Genomic DNA, 13,209 nt, shown 5'->3' with positions numbered 1-13,209 from the left:
ATACCAAAAACACCCTACGGCAGTGTTTCCCAGGGTGCATCCAGCTGTTGCAAAACTCTCAGCATGCCTGGAGAGTCAATGGCTGTCCGGCAATACTGGGAGTTGTTGTTTTGCAACAGCTGGAGGCTACGTTTCGGAAACAGTGTCGTACCATAAATTTTTCATTTTTATTGGGGGGGGGGGGGAGGTAACTGTGTAGGGGTATGTGTATATGTAGTGTTTTACTGTTTATTTTGTGCAGTGTAGTGTAGTGTTTTTAGGGTGAATTGACACAGGCGGGGGTATACAGTGAGTTTCCCACTGGGAGTTTGTGCTGCAGTGGAAAATTTGCCACAGCTCAAACTTGCAGAGAGAAATTGACAATAAACCCCGGCCTGTGTGAATGTACCCTGTATGAATGTACCCAGCTGTCGCAAAACTACAACTCCCAGCATGCCCTTTGGCTGTCCGTGCATGCTGGGGCTTGTAGTTATGCAACAGCTGGAGGAACACTGGTTGCAAAACAATGAGAGTTTGTTACTTAACTCAGTGTTTCAAAACCAGTGTGCCTCCAGCTGTTGCAAAACTACAACTCCCAGCATGTATGGTCTATCAGTGCATGTTGGGAGTTGTAGTTTGCAAAAGCTGGAGGCACACTGGTTGCAAAACACTGAGTCTGGTAACAGACAATGTTTCCCAACCAGTGTGCCTCCAGTTGTTGCAAAACTACAACTCCCAGCATGCCCAGACAGCCGAAGGGGATGTTGGAAGTGGGAGACCACTTTATAGTGGTGTCCAAACTGTAGCCCTCCAGATGTTGTAAAACTTCAACTCCAAGCATGCCAGAGGTTGCCGATCTACAACTCCCAGCATGCCTGGACAGTCTCGGCATGCTTTGAATTGTAGTTTTGCAACATCTGGAGGGCTACAGTTTGGAGACCACTGTATAGTGGTCTCCAAACTGTAGCACTCCAGATGTTGCAAAACTACAGCTCCCAGCATGCCGAGACTGTCCAGACGTGCTGGGAGTTGTAGTTCTGAAGGGTCATATGTTACAGAACTACAACTCCCAGCATGCCTGGACTGTCTGGGCATGCTGAGAGTTGTAGTTCTGCAATATCTAGAAGGGCACAGATTGGAGACCACTGCACAGTGGTCTCCAAACTGTCGCCCTCCAGATATTGCAAAACTACAACTCCCAGCATGGCAGGGCATGCTGGAAGTTGTAGATTTGAAACACCTAGAAGCAGCAGTGAAGATCACTTTACGGCGATCTTCACTGCTGCATCTGACACCGCCGCCACAGCTGGATTCACTTGCCTGCACCGATCCCGCGATGTCTGCGCCTGTCCCCGCCGGTGATCAGGTATCTGCCGCCGTTCCCCCTGCCACTCTGACTCCCGCAGCTGTCGCCGCCATCTTCCCCTGCTCTGCCTGGACTTCCAGGGGCAGGCAGAGCAGGAGAAATGAACTGTCACACCCCGCACCTGTCCTGCGGTCAGTTCTGATCGGACAATCGCAGGGGATAGGAGGAGGTGGCACCCCTGTCACCTCGCTCCTATCCTTTAGTATGATCGGGGCTGTCTCTGACAGCTCTGATCATCCCTATTTTCCGAGCGATCGGGTACCAGCAGTGGCGTACCAAGAGGGGGGGGGGGGGGTGGCCCTATACCCTGCCTATACTTATAGGGAAGGGGGAGAGGGGGTTCTGCATATACTGTACCTATAGGGAAGGGGGGAGAGGGGGGCTTTGCATATACTGTACCTATAGGGAAGGGGGGAGAGGGGGGGTGCTCTGCATATACTGTACCTATAGGGAAGGGGGGAGAGGGGGGGCTCTGCATATGCTGTACCTATAGGGAAGGGGGGGGGGGGGAGAGGGGGGTCGCTCTGCATATACCTATGGGAAAGGGAGGGAGAGGGGGGTGTAGCTCTGCATATACCTATGGGGGTGTAGCTCTGCATATACCTATGGGGAAGAGGGGGGTGTAGCTCTGCACATACCTATGGGGAAGGGAGGGGGGTGTAACTCTGCATATACCTATGGGAAAGAGGGGGGGTGTAACTCTGCATATACCTATGGGAAAGAGGGGGGTGTAGCGTAGCTCTGCATATACCTATGGGAAATAAGGGGGGGTGTAACTCTGCATATACCTATGGGAAAGAGGGGGTTATCTGGCTACCGACTAAGGGGGATTAAACTGGCAGAGTCACTGGTAGAGAAGGATCTGGGTGTACTTGTAGATCACAGACTACAGAATAGCATTGTCACGATGCCGGCTGGCAGGTAGTGGATCCTCTGTGCCAGAGAGGGATTGGCGTGGACCGTGCTAGTGGATCGGTTCTAAGTCACTACTGGTTTTCACCAGAGCCCGCCGCAAAGCGGGATGGTCTTGCTGCGGCGGTAGTGACCAGGTCGTATCCACTAGCAACGGCTCAACCTCTCTGACTGCTGAAGATAGGCGCGGTACAAGGGAGTAGACAGAAGCAAGGTCGGACGTAGCAGAAGGTCGGGGCAGGCAGCAAGGATCGTAGTCGGGGGCAACGGCAGGAGGTCTGGAACACAGGCTAGGAACACACAAGGAAACGCTTTCACTGGCACAATGGCAACAAGATCCGGCGAGGGAGTGAAGGGGAAGTGAAGTATAAATAGGGAGTGCACAGGTGAACACACTAATTGGAACCACTGCGCCAATCAGCGGCGCAGTGGCCCTTTAAATCGCAGAGACCCGGCGCGCGCGCGCCCTAGGGAGCGGGGCCGCGCGCGCCGGGACAGGACAGACGGAGAGCGAGTCAGGTACGGGAGCCGGGGTGCGCATCGCGAGCGGGCGCTACCCGCATCGCGAATCGCATCCCGGCTGGAGACGGTATCGCAGCGCACCGGGTCAGTGGAGCTGCCCGGAGCGCTGCGGTAGCGAGAGAGAAGTGAGCGCTCCGGGGAGGAGCGGGGACCCGGAGCGCTCGGCGTAACAAGCATGCAATGTCCCCAGGACATTGCATGCTATTCCCCAGGACCGGATGGACTACACCCAAGAGTTCTTAGAGAGGTAAGTTCAGTAATATCTGTACCCCTGTTCATGATATTTAGAGATTCTCTGGTGTCTGGTATTGTGCCAAGGGACTGGCGCAAGGCGAATGTGGTGCCAATCTTCAAAAAGGGCTCTAGGTCTTCCCCAGGAAACTATAGACCGGTAAGTTTAACGTGCATTGTGGGTAAATTGTTTGAAGGACTTATAAGGGATTACATACAGGAATACATAGGGGATAATTGTATTATAAGTGATAGCCAGCATGGGTTTACTAAGGATAGAAGTTGTCAAACCAATCTAATTTGCTTTTATGAAGAGGTGAGTAGAAGCCTTGACAGAGGAATGGCTGTGGATATAGTGTTTCTGGATTTTGCTAAAGCATTTGATACTGTCCCTCATAGACGTCTGACAGGTAAGTTAAGGTCTTTGGGTTTGGAAATTTTAGTTTGTAACTGGATTGAACACTGGCTCATGGATCGTACCCAGAGAGTGGTGGTCAATGATTCGTACTCTGATTGGTCCCCGGTTATTAGTGGTGTACCCCAAGGTTCAGTACTGGGCCCGCTGTTGTTTAATTTATTTATTAATGATATAGAGGATGGTATTAACAGCTCTGTTTCTATCTTTGCAGATGACACCAAGCTTTGTAGCACGGTACAGTCTATAGAGGATGTGCATAAGTTACAAGATGACTTGGATAGACTAAGTGTCTAAAGTTATGCATCTGGGTACTAATAACCTGCATGCATCGTATGTCTTAGGGGGGATTAAACTGGCAGAGTCACTGGTAGAGAAGGATCTGGGTGTACTTGTAGATCACAGACTACAGAATAGCATGCAATGTCAGGCTGCTGCTTCCAAAGCCGGCAGGATATTGTCATGTATCAAAAGAGGCATGGACTCAAGGGACAGGGACATAATACTCCCCCTTTATAAATCATTGGTACGGCCTTACCTGGAATATGCTGTTCAGTTTTGGGCACCTGTCCATAAAAGGGACACTGCGGAGTTGGAAAGGGTGCAGAGACGCGCGACTAAACTAATATGGGGAATGGAACATCTTAGCTATGAGGAGCGATTAAAGGAGTTACAATTGTTTAGTCTTGAGAAGAGACGTTTAAGGGGGGATATGATAAACGTATATAAGTATATTAATGGCCCATACAAAAAATATGGAGAAAAACTGTTCCAGGTTAAACCCCCCCAAAGGACGAGGGGGCACTCCCTCCGTCTGGAGAAGAAAAAGTTTAGTCTCAAGGGGCGACACGCCTTCTTTACCATGAGAACTGTGAACTTATGGAACAGTCTACCTCAGGAACTGGTCACAGCAGGAACAATTAACAGCTTTAAAACAGGATTAGATACATTCCTGGAACAAAATAAGATTAATGCTTATGAAGAAATATAAAATCTCATCCCTTCCCCAATATCGCGCCACACCCCTACCCCTTAATTCCCTGGTTGAACTTGATGGACATATGTCTTTTTTCGACCGTACTAACTATGTCAGGCTGCTGCTTCCAAAGCCGGCAGGATATTGTCATGTATCAAAAGAGGCATGGACTCAAGGGACAGGGACATAATACTCCCCCTTTATAAAGCATTGGTACGGCCTCACCTGAAATATGCTGTTCAGTTTTGGTCGCCTATTCATAAAAGGGACACTGCGGAGTTGGAAAGGGTGCAGAGACGCGCGACTAAACTAATATGGGGCATGGAACATCTTAGCTATGAGGAGCGATTAAAGGAGTTACAATTGTTTAGTCTTGAGAAGAGACGTTTAAGGGGGGATATGATAAACGTATATAAGTATATAAATGGCCCATACAAAAAATATGGAGAAAAACTGTTCCAGGTTAAACCCCCCAAAGGACGAGGGGGCACTCCCTTCGTCTGGAGAAGAAAAGGTTTAGTCTAAAGGGGTGACACGCCTTCTTTACCGTGAGGACTGTGAATTTATGGAACGGTCTACCTCAGGTACTGGTCACAGCAGGAACAATTAACAGCTTTAAAACAGGGTTAGATACATTCCTGGAACAAAATAACATTAATGCTTATGCAGAATTATAAAACTACATCCCTTTCCCTTATCCCCTTATACCCTTCCCTTCAATTCCCTGGTTGGACTTGATGGACGTATGTCTTTTTTCAACCATACTAACTATGTAACTATGTAACCTGCCCTTTTACTGTGCAGGACACCAAGGAGGGCATTATTACAGTTTGTGGGCCTATGGATGGGAAGATTGTGTAGAGGAGGGCACTGAAAAAATGAGTCTGACATGTTTTTCCTGCAGATGTTAAGAGATCCACATGGCGGTCTTATCCGGACGGAGAAGAAAAGGAAAGAGGACGCCGCTGATCAGAAAAGACGTAATTGTGAGTCCCAAAATGTAACTGTAATCACTTATATGATATACACATCCTGTGTACAGCTGATATCTACCGCCATATGGTCCTGTATATAATCACTTATATTGTATACAGATCCTTTATAGTATAATGGTCTGTGTATAGTGGTTTTATTCAGTACAGTATGGCGGTATTATCCAGTTATTGTGTGGTTGTATATATTTACTCCTTGTATACCAGTATTATTGGTCATGGAAATTTACCTACGTTAAAGTGTTTCTTTATATATATATATATATATATATATATATATATATACACACACATTTTAATTTATTGTGTGTGGGATTTGGGTGGAATAGGAGCGTGGCAGAAGACTGACGAGCTGCAGAGCCTAGCAGGGGCCCTTGCCTTTTTTTTGGTCCGGGGGCCCCGAGTGTTGTCAGTTTGCCCCTGGGGGGAGGGGAGGAAGGGGGTGTAATTAAGGGGTTTGTGTGTGGGGGGGGGGGGGGGCAAACAAAGGGTCCGCCCCGGGTGCCAAAGGCTCTAGGTATGCCCCTGGGTACCAGAGACCCAATCAGCCCGGAATCGCTGCAAATCACCGATTTGAATTGGTCTCAGGACCCCCCTCAGGCATTTGCATGGGATGCCTGCTGAATGGTACGCCATGTGTCCTTAACTTCCAGGACATCAGGGCGTACCTGTATGCCCTGTGTCCTGAAGGGGTTAAAGTATACGTTTCTTCAAAAAACTTTTCACATGTCCTAGAGACATGTTAAAAGTTTTGATCGGTTTGGGTCTGAATGTTTAGACCCTGACAAATTGTTAGAACGAGTGGCTGACCAAGAGAATCCCATACATTTACATTGCAAATTTGTCTTGCTTAGCATGCTTTTTTTCCAGCTATTGTTTTTACTCAGATTATTATTTTTTAAGTGGCCAAGCAACAAAGTTGCAAAGAACACCTATTGTTTTTGTTCAGATTATTAGGTGACCAAGCAACAAAGTTGCATAGGGCAACTATTGTTATTGCTCAGATTATTAAATGGCCAAGCAACAAAGTTGCATAGGACACCTGTTGTTTTTACACAGATTATTAAAGGAGAAGTCTCATACCTGAACGCACAAAAAACGTATCCCCTATTTGGCAGTTTTCGGCTCTCCAATAGAGATAAAAGGAGGGGACATGGCGGCCCCAGCTTCAGGCGGGGGTCATGATGCTCCACTCTGGGGGAGAGCTGGGGCTCCGTACAGGAGCATGTGGGGGGCCCCAGCATTCAGCCTCCCTGCTGATAGGGAATACGTTTTTCTTTACTTCCACGTATGAGTAATCTCCTTTAAAGCAACAAAGTTGCATAGGATACTTGAAGAGAAGTAAAGAAATCGGCAACTCACCATCTCAGCTGGTATAATCTTCTTTATTGAAGCATACTCACATTACAATGTAACAAAGGAACATGGCTGGAGGGAGCACGGACAGCGTGCGAAACAGGAGCTCGGTCGCTCATCACTATCCCCCTACTACCCTCTTCCTTTGTTACATTGTAATGTGAGTATGCTTCAATAAAGAAGATTATACCAGCTGGGATGGTGAGTTGCCGATTTCTTTACTTCTCTTCAAGTGCTATATGAAAATTCTTCTATATCAGAGCACTACCAACAGCACCCAGCTACACAGACACATATCCAACACGCAAATCTCCTGCACAAACGCAGTGCCTTGCTAACTTCTATATGAAAAGTTGCATAGGATACCTCATGTTATTGCTCAGATTATTTTTATCATTATTTTGCCACAAAATTCAAATGCTTATATATGCTGCGCGGTAACTCCAACGCGACTTTGCACAGTAGTGGACCATTATAGACCAGTGAGCTGTGCATAATCTTGTGTGACAAAAAGTTCAGTCATCTTGGTTTTTGTGCCAATTTTGCACAATATTCAAAAATCTTCTTCTCTGCAACCGCTAAAGCTATAAATTGTTGTATTCGGTTACACTGTTGTCAAGATTCTCTGAAACCGTTTGTTAGAATAATTCAGTTTTTGGCACACAATTCCAAGACTACCTCCTCTATCAAGTTTGTTAAAGATGGTTTATTTGCATAATCTCTATGGCCATCGTATGCCGATAACATTTAGATAGCATCAATATTAATGCACAATTTTATTTGTGTACACTGTTGAACAAAAACTTAGCTTTCTTTGCACAATGGTAGAGTGGTCTATTGTGTTTAATGTTTTGTAACATAAAGGTCAGAGGTCACATGATCTGGCAGCCATCTTCTTATAGGTGAGGATATTAAGTGCCATATTTAAATATATGCCTTTTTGAAACCATTAAAGCTGGAGGTCAATGTTTATTGTGCCTGGACTTCTGTTGGTAAATTTAGGGTATGCCATTTTCAATATGATTTTCCCTGGCTGACCAGCTCTTCCTTGGCGTCCCTGGTGAAACCATGCCCACTGGGACCGTGGAGGATTGCCCAACTAAGACATTTCCTAAATACTCTATTACCACCCTCTGCATTCTGGTCCCAACTCACATCATTTGAAACTATTTTCCCAGAGGTAGGCCCCCCGAGACGCACATTATCTGTGCCATACTCATTGCTGATCTCTCCCCCAGATCAGGCTAAATGTGAATCTGATGTTCAGATTTCTTTGACTCTGGAGCAAAGGTCCAAGTTATTTTCGCTGGTCCATCAATCTTTGATTACCTCTCGCTTCCAGGAAGCTGGATACGAAATTCTCTCCAGATGGTACAGAGTTCTTACTTGACTTCATGTTATCTGGCCTCACGTAGATCCTACCTGTTGGCGGTGTGGCCCAGCTGCAAGTTCCTTTTTGCACACATTTTACTCCTGCCCTTCCCTTGCCTCCTTTTGGGAAGGTGTCTTGCAGACTTTTAGGTCAAGAATAGACTGACGATGGCTCTTACACCTGCGCTATTTCTTCTCAATAACTGCAAGATCTCCAGGTAAAGTCTATAACTGACCTCTTTTGCAGTTCATGGTCATGTCAGCCAGAGCATGCATCCCCTACTCTGGTAAGAGTCGGCTGCTCCGTCTCTGGCTTATTGGGTGTCCAAGATGAATGACCTGATGTGTATGGAGAATGGGACATCTTTTCCCATGAGTCTCATGATAGGTTCTACTGGACATGGCAACCATGGATGGAATTCTGAGAGTCTGTGGAATATGCAGACCTGTTGGCGTTCCTCTGCCCCTGTTCAAATTTCCTCACATGCCTTCAGCTGGTTTCCGGGGCAGGGAGTTGTGACTCGTGATCTGGTCCCTGCCCCCCCCCCCCCCCCCAACATGACCTCCCCTATGTGGAGACGCTGCTCCCCTTCATTTTCATTTGTCTGTCACTGTTGTCACCTCCTAAAATAAATGCCCCTTTCCCAATAAGGCTAAGTTTCTACCTTGTTTTTTGGTTTGAAAAAAAACGCAAGAACGGCAGTGCCATTTCCTGCGTCTGGTGTTTTTTCATTTGTGTGGAAATTGCACCTTGGCAGTTATTTTTGGTACCCAAAATTTGTTGGGTACAAAAAAAAAAAAAAAAAAAATGCAGTAGTGATGGAAAAATTTTATAACAAAATTTGAATTAATTTTTAATAAAGTGTGTGTGTGTTTCACTATTTTTTTTTCTTTTTTTTAGGTAGTACTACTATTCCCAGCATGGAACAGACAGTTCCATGATGGGAGTAGTAGTACCTGTACTAATAGACATATCACCCCGGGTGTCATACGTGACACCCGATGCGATCGTCCATAATATAGTAGAGATGCGGAGCGGCTCTATACATTGCTCACATCTCTGCTTTGTACTCCGGCCAGTGATGTGAATAGAACATCACTCATTCATATTTTCCGACCCCGGGGTGGGGATTGGCCGGATGGTTGCAGCCAATCACCGCTCTCAGAGGGAAATATGAATGAGTGGCCGGACGGAGTATAGTGCAGAGATGCGAGCGCAGGAGAAAGCCACTCCACATCTCTGCAATAGACAGGACGATCGCAGCAAATAAAAAAAGATCAAAAAGGTAGCATGTATGCAAAAATGATACCAATAAAAAGTAAAGCTCTCCCCCCAAAAAATAAGCCCTCATTCAATGGTGTCAGATAAAAAAGTTACGGCTGTCGGAAGATGATAACACAAAAAATATTTTGCTCAGAAAAGGAAAAAGAACACAAAAAGCTATATAAAATGGGTATCACTAAACTCGTACCGACCCACAGAATAAATATAACATCACTTTTACCGCACAGTGAACAACATAAAAAATTTTCTTTAAACGACATACATTTTCCAGTTTTTCACAATATTTAGGAGTTTTTCACAAAAAATACTGCATGTCAACAAAAATGCACCACTTATATAAAGTACAATATGTCATGAAAAAACAATCTTAGAATCGCTCCACTCAGAAAAAGCATTCTAAAGTTATTACCATTTAAAGAGACACATGTCAAATTTTAACCCCTTAAGGACCAAGGACGTACCGGTACGTCCTTGGTCCTGCTCTCCTGATATAACTCTATTAACCCTTTAGCACTATTAACCCTTTAGCCGCGCGCTCAGAGCTGAGCCGCGCGGCTAAAAGTGAAAGTTGCCGGCTAGCTCAGTTGGGCTGTTCGGGATAGCCGCGGCATCCCGAACAGCTTACAGGACAGCGGGAGGGCCCCTACCTGCCTCCTCGCTGTCCGATCGCCGAATGACTGCTCAGTGCCTGAAATCAGGGCATGAGCAGTCATGCGGCAGAATCGTTGATCACTGGTTTCTTATGAGAAACCAGTGATCAATGATGAAGATCAGTGTGTGCAGTGTTATAGGTCCCTATGGGACCTATAACACTGCAAAAAAAAAAAAAGTGAAAAAAAAAAGTGAATAAAGATCATTTAACTCCTCCCTTTTTAAAAGTTTGAATCACCCCCCTTTTCCAATAAAAAAAAAAACAGTGTAAATAAAAATAAACATATATGGTATCACCGCGTGTGGAAATGTCCGAATTATAAAAATATATCATTAATTAAACCGCTCGGTCAATGGCGTGTGCGCAAAAAAATTCCAAAGTCCAAAATAGTGCATTTTTGGTCACTTTTTATATCATTTAAAAAAATGAATAAAAAACGATCAATAAGTCCTATCAATGCAAAAATGGTACCGTTAAAAACTTCAGATCATGGCGCAAAAAATGAGCCCTCATACCGCCCCATACACGGAAAAATAAAAAAAGTTATAGGGGTCAGAAGATGACAATTTTAAACGTATTAATTTTCCTGCATGTAGTTATGATTTTTTCCAGAAGTCCGACAAAATCAAACCTATATAAGTAGGGTAACATTTTAATCGTATGGACCTACAGAATAAAGATAAGGTGTCATTTTTACCGAAAAATGTACTACGTAGAAACGGAAGCCCCCAAATTTACAAAACAGCGTTTTTTTTTCAATTTTGTCGCACAATAATTTTTTTTCCCGTTTCACCGTAGATTTTTGGGCAAAATGACTGACGTCATTACAAAGTAGAATTGGTGGCGCAAAAAATAAGCCATCATATGGATTTTTAGGTGCAAAATTGAAAGAGTTATGATTTTTTAAAGGCAAGGAGCAAAAAACGAAAATGCAAAAACGGAAAAAACCCCGGTCCTTAAGGGGTTAAAAAAAGAGCCTGGTCAATATGGTAAAAAATTGGTCCTTTCTTAAGGGGTTAAGCTTTTCAATCATTCCCCTCATTTTCATCATTCACCTATTTTAAAATCCATTGGATCTCTGAGTGCCAATATGTCTAGCTAGTGACAGATATTAAACACAAAAATACTTATATTTAGGTTAAATGGGTACTACAATAAACAGATTTGTAAATTACTTCTATTAAAAAGTCTTATCCTTCCAGTACATATCAGCTGCTGTATGCTGCAGAGGAAGTTCTTTTCTTTTTAAATTTATTTTCTGTCTGACCACAGTACTCCCTGCTGACACCTCTGTCTGTCTCAGGAACTGTTAAGAGCAAGAGCAAATCCCCATAGCAAACCTATCCTGCTCTTTACAGTTCAGAGACAAACAGAGGTGTCAGCAGAGAGCACTTGTGGTCAGACAGATAAGAAATTTAAAAAGAAAACAACTTCCTGTGTAGCATACAGCAGCTGATAAGTACTGGAAGGTTCTTTTTTTGTAGAAGTATTTTACAAATCTGTTTAACGTTCTGGCACTAGTTGAAAAAAATAAAATAAAAGTAGTTGATGAAGTGTGGTTGAAATTTACTCCACCAAGTGGTTTTATAGTAAATCTGTGCAGTTTTCAAATGCTTGCTAATTTTTTAACATGTTTTTCAGGCAAAATGGCTAATATTCCACAAGTAACATGAAATAGAATTACACAGAAAAAAACATAGAAATAGTTATTTCTGTATAGAAACTATATTGTAAAACTCACCTGTCTTTTGGAAAAGGGTTAACTTTGCATGCCTCTAGAAGAAAACGCACAACTTCTACATGCCCTGCATTTTAAAATATAAGAAAAAAAAAGTGATTTCTTTTACCCGGGAAAAAAGATTCAGTCAACTCCCTAAATTTAACTACCCTGGTTAAGTCTGAATAGCTTTTTCGTTCCCATCCTCTTACATTCAGCACTCTGAGGCTAGGTTTCCACTTGTTTTTTTTTTTTTTTTTTACAAAAACGCCAATAAAAACGCCCATTCTGCCGCATGGCGTTTTTTTGTGAAAAAACGCTGCGGCCAGATGTTAGCTGCAAGTCAATAGTAAACTGCAAAATGCCAAATCCACTTGGCGTTTTTCAGTTTGGCATTTTTTTAATCCTTTTGGCGTTTTTGGGCTCCTTGGCAGTTTTTAAAAAACGACCTCTTGTCAAGACTTTGGCGTTTTTTTTCGGCCTTGAGAGAGCACTTAGACAGAAAAGAACAACCTTAACTTCAGAAGCTCATAAGTACTGAAAGGATTAAGATTTTTATATAGAAGTAATTTACAAATCTGTTTAACTTTCTGGAGCCAGTTGATATATATATAAAAAAAAAAATATAAATAAATAAACATTTTTTTTCCTGGAATTTAACTTTAACTAAGTTTGTCTGGAAAGTATGGGAGTTGTGATTTAGCAACAGCTGGAGGCTCGCTCTTGCTTAACTGCAATTTGCATCATTACCAGACAACCAAAAGGTATCTGTATGGTAATGATAGAAGTCGTAGTTTAGCAACAAGCGAGACTTATGTGGGTTGTAATTTATCAACAGCTGGAGGCTCCCTTTTTTGGGAACACACTAGTTTATGGGCGCTCTCCCCAAGGGATCCCCTTAGGATAACAGTGGGTCACAGGAGTGAGACCAGTGTAATCCAGGTGATATGTTTTAAATTGTGCTTGCACTGCAGTGCAACTTAACCCTTTAGTTGCCGGTTTCCACTTTTCGACCACCAACCACTTTGAAAGTTCATCTCTACATATATCAAACCTCTGAAAAGAACTAATGTCATATTTACACTTTTAAAATTTGTTCCTATATGTGTCCTAAAAGATACAGTATAAATTAAAGATAAAATACCTTCTGCAGCTGCTACATGCAAAGCTGTACGAGAATCATAGTCACGTTGTTCCATATCCATTGCTGATAGGGCAAATCTAGTAAACAAAAGAGAATCTGTTAATTTTAAGATCTATTTCTTGCAGAACATTCAGATCCCTAATAATTCAAAAAGGGGGAAAAAAATAGCGTTTAAGATTACCAGATGTTGTGCTGAGTGCACAACACCCTGAATAGCACATAGACTCAGTGTAGTCAGCATGATGGTCAGTTGCTGCAGCATCTGGCAGGACACTCTGTGGCAAACAATGC

General features: G+C 43.7%; 1 protein-coding gene across 1 annotated transcript in view; it reads right to left on the bottom strand.

The window, feature by feature from the left end:
• Positions 1-13,209, bottom strand: part of LOC130284872 (glutaminase kidney isoform, mitochondrial-like) — a 1,293,621-nt gene that overhangs the window by 42,057 nt on the left and 1,238,355 nt on the right. The window contains exons 16-17 of the mRNA XM_056535756.1: positions 12,919-12,995; positions 11,799-11,862 (exon numbers count right to left, since the gene is read on the bottom strand). Coding sequence (XP_056391731.1) covers positions 11,799-11,862; positions 12,919-12,995 — 141 coding nt within the window. The remainder of the gene's footprint in view (positions 1-11,798; positions 11,863-12,918; positions 12,996-13,209) is intronic.

This window comes from Hyla sarda, chromosome 8 (assembly GCF_029499605.1).
Source record: "Hyla sarda isolate aHylSar1 chromosome 8, aHylSar1.hap1, whole genome shotgun sequence".
Classification (NCBI taxonomy): Eukaryota; Metazoa; Chordata; class Amphibia; order Anura; family Hylidae; genus Hyla; species Hyla sarda.
This window is presented reverse-complemented; position numbering and strand designations above follow the sequence as displayed.